The sequence below is a fragment of the Daktulosphaira vitifoliae genome, unplaced genomic scaffold (assembly GCF_025091365.1).
Source record: "Daktulosphaira vitifoliae isolate Bord-2020 unplaced genomic scaffold, ASM2509136v1 Scaffold_3, whole genome shotgun sequence".
Lineage (NCBI taxonomy): Eukaryota > Metazoa > Arthropoda > Insecta > Hemiptera > Phylloxeridae > Daktulosphaira > Daktulosphaira vitifoliae.
In genome coordinates this window covers 42,925,173-42,938,457 of record NW_026099574.1, presented here as the reverse complement: position 1 = coordinate 42,938,457, position 13,285 = coordinate 42,925,173, and the positions used below count along the sequence as shown (strand labels likewise).

Genomic DNA, 13,285 nt, shown 5'->3' with positions numbered 1-13,285 from the left:
TATAATTAACAAAATTACCCTTCTTTAAACATTTTTCAAAAAACTTTCTACACTTTGAATAATTTGTAACTTGCCGTAAGTGCCTAAATATTCATTCTGGCATTCGTAAATCTAAGCCCGTTAATGTTCGTGCTACTAATGAGCTTTTTAAATATTTAAAGCTAATTTAAACTATAATATACAAGAAGGTCCACAATGTTTAGACATATCCAATAGAATATAATAATAATAATAACATTTAGATCCTTCTATTTTCCGAACTTGCTATGCTACTGAAGGTAGTAGCCCTTTTTATATGTTAAGTTGTCAAATATGATAGTTTTATGAATAGATTAGTATGTTTTTATGATAGTGTATTTAATCACTGTCAGATATCACTTTACTTGNCATATAATAATAATAATAACATTTAGATCCATCTATTTTCCGAACTTGCTATGCTACTGAAGGTAGTAGCCCTTTTTATATGTTACGGTGTCAAATATGATAGTTTTATGAATAGATTAGTATGTTTTTATGATAGTGTATTTAATCACTGTCAGATATCACTTTACTTGACCCAACTATGACACGTCCTCACTGTGCTGGGTTTTTTTACTAAAAATTTTAATGTTCTAATAGTAATTTTAGGAGATTTATACAATTCAAATTCTAAGTTCAAATGAAGTTCTAATACCAATATCATTATAGTTTTAGTTTTTTAAATATTTTTCCAACAAATATTAAAAAAAATTACGATATTAGTCAATAAATTTATTAAATAAAAATGATTTAAATGGTTGAAAAATGATTGAAAAAAAAAAATTTAAAGAACAAAAATTGTTTCAGTTCTGGTCCCTGATAAATATACATCAGTACTTGTAATTCAATAAAAACAAATTCTAAAATGATTATCAAAATTTTCTGTAAGATAATTGCTAAAAATTACTATTTTAAAAATTTGAAAAAAATTTAAAATGTTTATTATTTATTTATTTATAATTATACGGGCAGAAGCCCTTTTTACAATTAATACATATACATGTATTAGATTACTTAATTATGCATAATTAAGTAATCTAACATTGACTAAACTATATAGTATAAATACAAAAATAATTATTTAATACTAAGTTAAACAAAAATTAAATTGAAAAATTAGGGTCGACATTGACATTTGATATAAGAAGCCTAAGTGGCTCATTTTTAGCGTAATTTGTTTGGCAGTGGGATAGTATTTAAAACAAATATTAAAAAATATGAATGTAATGTACAGTAGAAATCCAGTAAAGTGGAGTTTAGGTATTTATTAGATTACTATTAATTGATATCTGTCCGTGATTAAAGTCACTATCATAAATCTCTTCAATGTGTATTTAAAAATACGATATGTTAAATTTAAAAATTTAACATATATAACAAAAATTATATTGTTTTTGACTTAAAAGGTCAGATTACTCATAAAGAACAAGTCGTCAAAACGTTTTTCTTTTTTTAATCATATATTACATTAAACAAGATTTAATTTAAAATAATATAAGTATTTACTAAAATGTAACGAACATTTTATGATATTTTGCTTTAATATCCAATAAATCATAGAAATTGAAATTTTGGATAGTTTTTCTTTTTTATCTTATAGTACATTGTATTAACTATTATGTAATATAGGTTTAGAAAAAGCATATTATTATTACATTTGTTAAATTATTGTGCACAACCTTGTAAGTATTATAATTGTTCTATCTTTACATTTCATTAAAATAAATAAATTATTAAAATTATACAATGCCTATTTAAAGCAATGTTATCAATCAATAGATATTCGCATCTAAGGAGCCTGCATCAAAAGTCGTATACATACAAAACTGCACAAAAATGATTGATAATACCTGTTGTTTTGAAACAAAACAACTTAAATTCCATCATTATTTTCATCCTTTTGATAATTCATCTTTTATAAACAAAGCTAATGAATTAAAACTTACCTTCAAAAAACCTAAGGCACCAGTGAACTTAAAACCAAAAATTTTGAAAAAAGCAGTTCAGACAGAACACAATCTGCTAAACAATGATACAAATAGTATGTTTGTACTTCTTTCTGTATTACTTACAAATTCCGAAAAAAACTATATTGCAATACGAAATTATATTTATGAAGTAATAAAATATTTTAACATAATTTTTATGTAATTATTCATATACACGTATATTTTTTAAGGAAATTGCGAGAAATGAAAAAATTAAAAATGTGTTAAAAGCAATAACCCCAGAAAATTACCTGAAAGTTAGAGATACACGAGATAAGGGTATGTTTGATTGCAACACTCGATTCAATATTAAATATAATATTATATTGTTAATAAATTAAATTAATTAGCGAATAGGCTTTAGTTATTTATTGGTTAGTAATATAAATATTTATTTATTATGGTCGTAATTATATTGAACATGTTTTTCATAGGTCACTATATTTTTGTGTTAAGGAGTTTATGTTTTAATAATACCTGTAATTAATAATCGAAATTAATTATGTCAATCAATTAATGTTTTTTTGAAGGTGTTTTTGGTACTGAATTAGAATTACTTGCCGCCTCACATGTATTTGACGTTTGCATTTATCTTTACATGCATGGCGAAATTAATCATTACTGGATACTTTTTGATAAAGAATTGCCAAATATTGATAACATGGAAAATAAAAAATGCTTATACATAGCACAGACTTTTACAAAATATTATTATTATCATATNTGCTAAACAATGATACAAATAGTATGTTTGTACTTCTTTCTGTATTACTTACAAATTCCGAAAAAAACTATATTGCAATACGAAATTATATTTATGAAGTAATAAAATATTTTAACATAATTTTTATGTAATTATTCATATACACGTATATTTTTTAAGGAAATTGCGAGAAATGAAAAAATTAAAAATGTGTTAAAAGCAATAACCCCAGAAAATTACCTGAAAGTTAGAGATACACGAGATAAGGGTATGTTTGATTGCAACACTCGATTCAATATTAAATATAATATTATATTGTTAATAAATTAAATTAATTAGCGAATAGGCTTTAGTTATTTATTGGTTAGTAATATAAATATTTATTTATTATGGTCGTAATTATATTGAACATGTTTTTCATAGGTCACAATATTTTTGTGTTAAGGAGTTTATGTTTTAATAATACCTGTAATTAATAATCGAAATTAATTATGTCAATCAATTAATGTTTTTTTGAAGGTATTTTTGGTACTCAATTAGAATTACTTGCCGCCTCACATGTATTTGACGTTTGCATTTATCTTTACATGCATGGTGAAATTAATCATTACTGGGTACTTTTTGATAAGGAATTGCCAAATATTGATAACATGGAAAATAAAAAATGCTTATACATAGCACAGACTTTTACAAAATATTATTATTATCATATAAAAGATGTTCTTTCATAATATTTCAACAATAAAAGTTTTCTTACATAAAATTTATATAACTTCATAATTAATAGTATGTAATATTAAACGTTTTATGGATTTGTATTATTGTGATGAAATATTTTTAAAATTACTGTTTTATTTTTTATTATGTGGAGTGTTCAATAAATAAAGAAACATGTCAATTGTTACAAACAATGAGCACAATAGACACCATTTTCCTTATTTACTGAACACCCTAAATATAAATTAATCTATAACAACTAAGTGTTTAACGTTGAATCTAAATACACCATTTTATTCGCCACCAAAAAATCCATAAGGCTGAAAATCATCACTAAAAGTTACGATAAACTGTATTGAAAATAAACTTATAAAATAAAATAGCAATTTTTACGAAATTATGAGTTTGTTGTTTATTTTTTTCATAATTGTGATATTTCCGATCATAGAGTATGTAAAATCAAAAACTTGATATTTTTAAAATTCTCACGAAACTATCTCTCTATTAGTTACAGTTCCACTAATAAAAATTGGAGTTAAACAAAATAACAATATATCACACTTTGATATGATCTAACACGATTTAATTATTGAAAAAATCAACTTTGATTATACTAATAATCGACGTATTAATAAATTTCAAAATGAAATGTAACTATTAATTCATGTTAAAAAGGATAATTTTTATTTTATAATGTTAATGCTGTTATAGCTAAAACAACGCAAAATACTGCGTAACGCAGAAATTATAAATTTATGAAATATGTTTTATAATATATTAAAACTTTAAGTATAAAATAATAAGCTACTTTTAATTTTAAATGATCGGTAGGTTAACATATTTAATTTAGTTAGGTTATTATATTTTAGTATTTATTTTTGAGAATATTTATTATAATATTAGCTTAAAGTTATTTTCAAAATATTTATTAAAATATAAAATTCATAATTCTAACACAACATGGATACATAGAATACATTTTATAATAGATAGTTAAAAAAAAAGCTATCAAATAAATTTATAGTTTTTTCCCAAATATAAAGTTAATTCGTACGTTAGAACAAAAGCAAACTTAATATTAACACTTCATAAACTTTTTTTTGCAATATGAAAATACGACAAATTCGCAGAATTTTCATAATATTAATTATCTTCTATGGTGGAAAGTTAAAAAAATATATAAAGAAATTATAAGATATTATTTAATTTGTAGTTTTTATATTTTGTACTTCACGTTAGTAGAAGAACAAAAAAATATAAATATCAACATTTATTCAACAACAACTTAGATATTTTTATAATTTTACGTTTCCTAAGTTAAATTATCATTCACAGATAATAAATGAATACCAATGAGATCTTTTAAAATAGGTAATATTACTAGTTGAATTTTATGTTCAATCACAGGAATTTATTCAAGGAAAAAGTTACATAATTATAATTGATATTTAGCGTGAAAATATTTTTTCTGTCGTTTTCTCAATTGATATTGTAATGTTTTATATCGACGAATAGCCGCCGCAATAATGCGCTTTTTCAGTCATATCACGACCTGACCTGACACCTTACGAAACGCACCGTTCTGTCTAAAACCTTTTTCTTCACTTGGACACCATTTCAACGGTCGACATCATCATTGTTTTTTAGTGTCACACTTTATTTTCTGTTCTTTNTTTTATGTTCAATCACAGGAATTTATTCAAGGAAAAAGTTACATAATTATAATTGATATTTAGCGTGAAAATATTTTTTCTGTCGTTTTCTCAATTGATATTGTAATGTTTTATATCGACGAATAGCCGCCGCTTTTTCAGTCATATCACGACCTGACCTGACACCTTACGAAACGCACCGTTCTGTCTGAAACCTTTTTCTTCACTTGGACACCATTTCAACGGTCGACATCATCATTGTTTTTTAGTGTCACACTTTATTTTCTGTTCTTTGTGCGTTATACCTTATTGACATTAATTAAACGTCACTAATCCAAGATACGAACTTTTGTGTTGACTACATTTTTGACTTTAGTAAAACTGAAGATAGGAATAGTGTTGAGCACCTTACATAGCATATTTATTGTTGTATATCATGTTATATTTTATGTAATGAGTGTTATCGATCTATGTAAATTCAAGGAAGCCTAAATCTAGTTTAATAGTTTAGTTACTGTTAAGTTTAGTATCTAGTAACGATAATAAATTGTCAGTAATATGATTATTTCAGATAAGTTATATGATTTACTTAACTGTAGAAATCAAAGCGACAGTATATGTATCTAGCAAATAGTCGTCATAGCCAACTATACGACTATAGGAGTCCTTAACTAATAGTAAAAGTATCTATAGATACGCTTATAAAAATGTTAGTTTTTTATCGTTTTCAGCAGATGGAGTTTTTAGTTGAAATATAAATAATATCGCACTTAAGCAAAGCTTAATATGAATTATAATTCAAATTATCTATTTCTAATAATTACATAGTGATACTCAAGTGATATTTTACAACTACACATATCATTTTTTGTATGTTAGTAGCTAATTATTAAACATTATTTTGACCATTTAAGTTATTCAAAGTTATCAAAAATTAAGAAAATCACATTTTATGTCATTTTTTAATGATAAATAAATGGTTTATTACAAATAGAGATCTTTTTTGTTCTATGTTTGAAGATCTTTTAATTTAATGCGATTATTTAAATATCTTAAAATCATGAAATCGGTAAAATATAAGTTGCCANATAGTGATACTCAAGTGATATTTTACAATTACACATATCATTTTTTGTATGTTAGTAGCTAATTATTAAACATTATTTTGACCATTTAAGTTATTCAAAGTTATCAAAATTAAGAAAATCACATTTTATGTCATTTTTTAATTATAAATAAATGGTTTATTACAAATAGAGATCTTTTGTGTTCTATGTTTGAAGATCTTTTAATTTAATGCGATTATTTAAATATCTTAAAATCATGAAATCGGTAAAATATAAGTTGCCATGTGATACTCAGTATTATTACACAAATATTTATACTAGTTGGTTGTTTAATTTTCGTGAAGAAAACTATTTTATGTGCTTAAACTTTATTACTGAAAACCACAATAAATTTCAAAAAGTATTTTGATACGTTGAAGATGAAGAACTTTTTTGTCGGTGTTTAAGAGTATTCACATGCTGCGTTTCGAAAATAAAGAAGCATAATAAATATGGTATCATAGCTCAATCTGGCTCAGGTATTTTTTAATAAAATTTAGCNTTGTGCTTAAACTTTATTACTGAAAACCACAATAAATTTGAAAAGGTATTTTGATACGTTGAAGATGGAGAACTTTTTTTGTCGGTGTTTAAGAGTATTCACATGCTGCGTTTCGAAAATAAAGAAGCATAATAAATATGGTATCATAGCTCAATCTGGCTCAGGTATTTTTTAATAAAATTTAGCTTAATACGATAGTGATTGAAAATTCTTTCAGTATCCAGCATTTTATGAGTACAGAGAATTAGTGCAATCGTTTATTTTATCATGTTGTATTATGTTATTTAACTATGACGAAAAATATGATAAATCGCTCTCCCTAATTTTATTTTTTTAATTAATATAAATTTATACTGAGATCAATATTGTCAAATGCTTTATCTATGTTTAAATAGACATTTGTGCATATTTTAATTCTATAATAAGAACTATAAATAAATTGTATCACACTCGAACCGATTTAATCTGTACCTTTTTGGGTATATAAGACTTAGTGTTAGAGTAAAAGTTAAATTTTAGTATCAGTAATGCGTGAGATTATCAATAGGTAACATCATTAATTGGATCGTCTAATTGAGTTATTTGCCACTTTAAAATATTCGACAACAGGCAGAATACCATTTCGAAATGCGGAACTGTCATTTTAAGCAAACGCAACATTCTTATTTTAACTTCTGTCAGATTATACGCTTTCATTAGCCTAAAGTGACCTATGCTTTGAAAACAACACATTGCATACTTAGAAAGTATACAGGGTGATTTTTTTATCATAACCCACTCAATTACTTGCAAAATAATAATAATTTAAACATTTTTTTTTTTTATTATTTTTAGTTACACATTATTCTTGAATTTTTAACTATGTAATACTTTTTAAGTTCATCCCTTATGCCTTGGAGGGGGGTCAACTTTGTTTTTTTAAATGGTAACACATATTTTTAATTTAATAAAATGTTTGAGTTTTTAATTTAATAGTAAATGGCATTTGAATTTTTAATATAACTTTATTAGCTTATTAGATATAAACATTTAAAGTTTCAAAATTTTGAGTTAATATACATGTATAATACANAACAAATAATAAATTATACAAGCGAGTGTTAGAAAGATAAATGAACAAGCATTATACTTATCTGCTAAATGAAACGGCTGATGATAATGTTGAATATTGAAAGGATCAATTGAAGTCGAATGCAAGTAGCTGACCAAAGTGTACAATTAGCTGTCAACGGTATCGTGATGTATCTCAGAAAATATATAGACCCAACGGCGATGAACTGAGCGCACGGGGTACGACAATCGCAAAGGTGATATTTTCTTTTTACATTAAAAACGAATAGAAAAAAAACTGGCTCGCAAACGCCATAGAGCTTATAGCAGAAGAAGCGTTAAGATGGCGGCGACAATGGTGACATAGAGAGAAAACCGACAACAACTCGATGTAGCACAACGATAACATGATTAATCAAAAACGCATTTCCTTGACAGCACATTCGATCGATGTGTATCCAACAATAATAATGAATAGAAAACACAGTTTCTTATCTATTTATTAAACTATCGTAGTTTTTAGGAAATCAAAAATGTATTTAATTAGATAAAATTTTGAAAATGAATATTTTCAATGTTAAAGAATAATAAAAAAATTGTTCAAATCAATTTTCGAGAATTACCCGGAATATTAATTAATAACCAAAAAGATTGTCATATTATAATTGTAGCAGTATTTCTGGTTTGAATAACATTTCCATGGCAACCATTTATATATTTATAAATAATGATGATTTTCACATAAAAATCATTTTCGATCTAATTAAGTAAATCAATAATTTTTGATAAAAAATGGTTAATATTATTACACGAATAATAAGAATTGCCAAGAAGAAACTTGGGTTAAGGAAAAAACGCAATGGTAATTCTATGCACATTTGAACGTTTGCTAAATTTATTTTCTCTATTTATGATTAATTCTCACGTGTTATAGTCATTATAATTTTTATTTACGTTATTAATTCGTATTTTATTTAGTCACCTCAGTAGATTACGGAACACAAACAAACAAATTGACAGATGATATAAACGATCAAATAAAATCTGTTCCAGAAGCACATATTTTGGAGTCGCAGAATAAGGAAGTTCAAGACATTGCAGTTCAGACATCTTTATTAACCTCTGAGAAACTTACTCAGACTAATATTAAACTTATGTTCAATGTGTCCGAGACACAAACAGAATTGTCCTTACTGAATTCATTAAATTGTGAAACGCAAACTGACGTGTCATTAGAAAATATTATTTCAAATAAAAAATCTTTGCATGAGCGTCGTAATTCAATTTCAATATTAAAAAATTATATGCACACTGGTTCTCAGTGTTGTTTCATACCTACTACAAATGAGCCAATTTTAGACACTATTAAGGAATTATCTTTAAAAGGTACGTTTAATTTACAAGTATGAAAACAATTTTTTAATTTTACTAATTTTATTTAGTAAATACTTGCGTTGAGGAAGGAATTAATCCTTCAACGACACTTAATGGCACTCAAGAAAAGATTGAACCGTATGTCACAAAAAGACACATAACCACTGAAGGTAAATTTGAACAAATTTCTAATAGAAATATTACATTAGCTGATGAAATTATAGAACATGATTTGAAGTCATGTATTTCGTATCCTTTAGAAGCATCTAAAGAAGGTATGTTTACTTTAAAATTGAATAAACATATATAATTTCCAATGATTAATATTGAATTTGTATAAAGAAAACAATTATTTAATATTTTATTTTTAATTGTGACAACAATCATTTATTTTTTCATAAACTATTTAGTTCAGGAATAAGTTCAAATAGACGTGATAAATTTCTATAATTTGTTATTTATAAATATACCTATTGGTTATATTTTATGATAGTAAAAAAAAAAAAAAAAATATTAATATTTTAATTAATATTTTAGTAGATACGGTGTATGATTGGTCAAATGCTGTAGAGGACTTCAATAAAACATACTTGGTAATTAAAAATCGTATATTCAATTTTTTTCTATTTAACTAATACTGAACAGTTTAGTTCTTAATGTTAGACTTTTATTATCAAGCATAGTTTTTTTTAGAGAGGACTTATATTAATAAGTCATATTAATAAATAAATAATATGACTATTTAATAGAATGTAGGTGTAGTGAACAAGCAGAACGGATCTCAGGTCGACAACGGTCTACAATTCTATACTCTGGATAATGTTCCTCAACTTCAATTAAGGAATAATTATGATTATAGCATGAGAGTGCTGTACTGTCAAGCAGATTTTTTTTGCATGACAAAAGTCAAAAACGAACAAATAATAAGAACTATGGAAAATATTATGAATGTATATTATAAACATACACAAGATTGTAATTTTAAACCACGACGTGATGAACTCTGTGCCGTTAAATATAGTAATCAACAATTTTAATTATTAAAATACTANAAATATTGTAATCAACAATTTTAATTATTGAAATACTATGAAGATAAATAAACTTCATACGGATTTATGATAGACATTTAATTAATCAACTAAAATAATTTATTAGTACCTTTTTTCTTTCATATGGGTTGCATCATAACTCATAATATTCAAACATTGTCTTTAATTGAGAAATATTATGCCACCAAAAAAAAATTTCCATTATTTTCTTGTTAATATATCTATTTTAATTTAGATGATGGTAACTGGTACAGAGGAGTTTGTACTGGTGTTGAAAATAGTGTGGATGGAAGTCAATTTTATAATATTAATTTAATCGATTGGGGAGAAACGATTTCTGTAATATCAGTTGAACTGCGTAGATTGGAAACGTTTTATATGAAACACGCGCCTTTGGCAGTCAAATGCATTATATTGGGTATCTATAATATTATTAGTTTATTCGTTGAAAACTCAACAATTTTTTTATTTTAGATTTCAAATTATCTAACGCACGTAAAAAAACTCTGCGCAAACTGAAGAATAATGTATATAAATGCAAAGTCAATTTAAGACTTGGTACCCGCAACTATTTAATATCTTCGAAAACAATTCTGGACATATTACGTTATCGTTAAGATTATTGATATTTTGTTATTTTTTTAATATTTTTGTCCAGTAGTCAAATAATTAAGTTAACNTTGTATTATATTTTTTTGTCCAGTAGTCAAATCATTAAGTTGACTTGTGTTTAAAGAAATTGTTTACTGCTTTCATTATATAATTTAAAATAATAATATTTACTTAGATTGTTTAAGATAAATTTGTATAATTAAAATATTGTATTCTATTTATTAGATCGTTTTCCTTTAATAATTAGTATTGAGATCTTGAACAAGGCAAATTAACAAAGGTACAAATAGACAATTGAAAAAAACATTGTATTTAGAGTTTCCTTGGATTACAAGTATTATTATAATTGTTTGAACGCAGCGGCCGGTGGTATTCACGCGGGTTCGTTAACGTTCGTGGTTTTGTTTTGTCTTAAGTTTTTAGCTATGTCGAGGATGAGAAATAAAGTGAGTGGACTGTATGTTTGAATGTAGAATGAATTTCACAAGATATAATTATAACGATTAAATGTATTATACAAGAAATATAAAATCTTATATACACCGATGTGGATAGGGGGGACACTTAATACTAATGCCACTAAGGCGATNAGGGGGGACACTTAATACTAATGACACTAAGGCGATGATATAAACAAATAATAAATTATACAAGTGAGTCTTAGAGAGATAGATGAACGAGCATTATACTTATCTGCTAAATGAAACGGCTGATGATAATGCTGAATAGTGAAAGGATCAATTGAAGTCGAATGCAAGTAGCTGACCAAAGTGTACAATTAGCTGTCAACGGTATCGTGATGTATCTCAGAAAATATATAGACCCAACGGCGATAAACTGAGCGCACAGTGTACGACAATCGCAAAGGTGATATTTTCTTTTTACATTAAAAACGAATAGAANTTTTCTTTTTACAGTAAAAACGAATACAAAAAACTGGCTCGCAAACGCCATAGAGCTTATAGCAGAAGAAGTGTTAAGATGGCGGCGACAATGGTGACATAGAGAGAAAACCGACAACAACTCGATGTAGCACAACGATAACATGAATAATCAAAAACACATTTTCTTGACAACATATTCGATCGATGTGTAGACTAAAGTGTCGTAACTTAAAAAATTAATAAAAATAAATATTAAAAAGTAAAATAAAAAATGTAGAGTATTTTTTTGATGGAATTAAAAAGGAGAGTGAGAGTTGCTTTTGATTCGGGGTGTAATTCTAGGGTTATAAAATAACAATATAAATTTTCTTATGGATTAAAAAAATCTTACCTGGTATATTCTCTGGTTCCTTTAATATCCTCAGTGATGATATTGGTAAAATGATAAATAATGTAACACAAGTTCAAGTTTTAGTTCACGAATTAACACACGAAAACTTCGACAAAGACGATCACGACGTTCCCATAGCTTAATACGGAGCACGATAAGAACAGCTGTAAACAAGGGTTTGCTCTGGTTTTTATAATTTTTTTTTACCCCCAAAAATCGTCACTGTCGAATTTTTAGTATAATTGTTTATTAATAAATAAGCATGAAAGACAGAGATTATTACAGATGAATAGATTATAAATTATTTTGACATTTACATATATAACATTAACATAGTTTTTTACAAGTAAGACCGAGATTAATACAATGCATTTAATTATTAAAAGTAGAATAACAAAGATGACAAAAATAACATATAGATTTTCTTTTGACTGAAAGATTTTAAAAGTAACTATTCATTGATTTATGACCGAACTGCATACACTACAATGTAGCCAAACAGTGTGAGTTTGTTGAATATTTTTATTAAATGTTTATCTAAATTTTTATTTGAAAAGGATCATGTCCTTGTAAGAATATAATGTATAATAAAACAAGTAAAAATGAACCACTTCAATAAATAGAAGTGGTGACTATTTGAAATAAAAAATATATTAATAAATACTAAAAATATAGCGTTGTTGAATACATGAACAAGGTATTTTAGTGTTATCCTATATAAGTAATAGTGACGATTATATTACGACAAAAGTTTAATAAGAATTAAGAGTACTTTTTACTATTTACCTGTTTAACACTGGAATTCTCCATAATTTAATTTTAATATTTTTAAAAAATGTTTTATTAATAGGTGAAAAAACTTCATTACCTCCATTAGCTAACCTTAATAACTCTTTTACTTTAACAGATACAGATAAAGTGTTCAGTCATCTAAAATATTCAAACCTTATTCTGATAAAGTTAATCCAGACCATATCAATAATGTTAATACATTTTAAATGCTCCTATGTCACTTTGTCTCCCAAAAAAATATTTTACACCTAACAAAGTTTAATACACTACCCAAAACACGTAGTAAAAATTACTTATTAATTGATTTAATAATCCCTGAATTTGCTAGATGTCTGTCAACAAAAGTGACAGCAATACTCACGTAAACATTTAATGCAGCCTTGTAATTTCTTTAAATTTTACTGTTACCAATGACTAGGTTCTATCTTAAATGTATCATGT

The 13,285-nt window shown here is 25.6% G+C and overlaps 2 protein-coding genes across 3 annotated transcripts in view; both read left to right on the top strand.

Annotated features, from left to right (window-relative positions):
- LOC126900701 (uncharacterized) overlaps window positions 1-3,826 on the top strand; it is a 6,393-nt gene extending 2,567 nt beyond the window's left edge. The window contains exons 3-5 of one of the 2 annotated variants that reach the window (XM_050676612.1): window positions 1,801-2,139; window positions 2,893-2,980; window positions 3,232-3,826. In XM_050676612.1, coding sequence (XP_050532569.1) covers window positions 1,801-2,139; window positions 2,893-2,980; window positions 3,232-3,443 — 639 coding nt within the window. In that variant the 3' untranslated portion in view covers window positions 3,444-3,826. Of the gene's footprint in view, window positions 1-1,800; window positions 2,140-2,200; window positions 2,289-2,892; window positions 2,981-3,231 lie in introns of both variants that reach the window. The other variant, XM_050676611.1, reaches the window with a different exon arrangement.
- A 3,951-nt stretch (window positions 3,827-7,777) lies between these two features.
- Window positions 7,778-10,796, top strand: LOC126901892 (uncharacterized). Its single transcript, XM_050678805.1, has 7 exons — window positions 7,778-8,601; window positions 8,718-9,125; window positions 9,182-9,388; window positions 9,651-9,706; window positions 9,863-10,133; window positions 10,401-10,583; window positions 10,640-10,796. The coding sequence occupies exons 1-7, from the start codon at window positions 8,532-8,534 to the stop codon at window positions 10,780-10,782; spliced, it is 1,338 nt and encodes a 445-aa protein (XP_050534762.1). The 5' UTR covers window positions 7,778-8,531; the 3' UTR covers window positions 10,783-10,796.
- The last annotated feature ends 2,489 nt before the right edge of the window (window positions 10,797-13,285 follow it).

Excerpts from the sequence above, each read along its gene's own strand:
- LOC126901892 (XM_050678805.1), top strand. The coding sequence starts at position 8,532 with ATGGTTAATATTATTACACGAATAATAAGAATTGCCAAGAAGAAACTT. Across the intron at positions 10,134-10,400 it reads ACTCTGTGCCGTTAAATATA|ATGATGGTAACTGGTACAGA; the intron begins GTAATCAACAAT and ends ATTTTAATTTAG. Across the intron at positions 10,584-10,639 it reads AGTCAAATGCATTATATTGG|ATTTCAAATTATCTAACGCA; the intron begins GTATCTATAATA and ends TTTTTATTTTAG.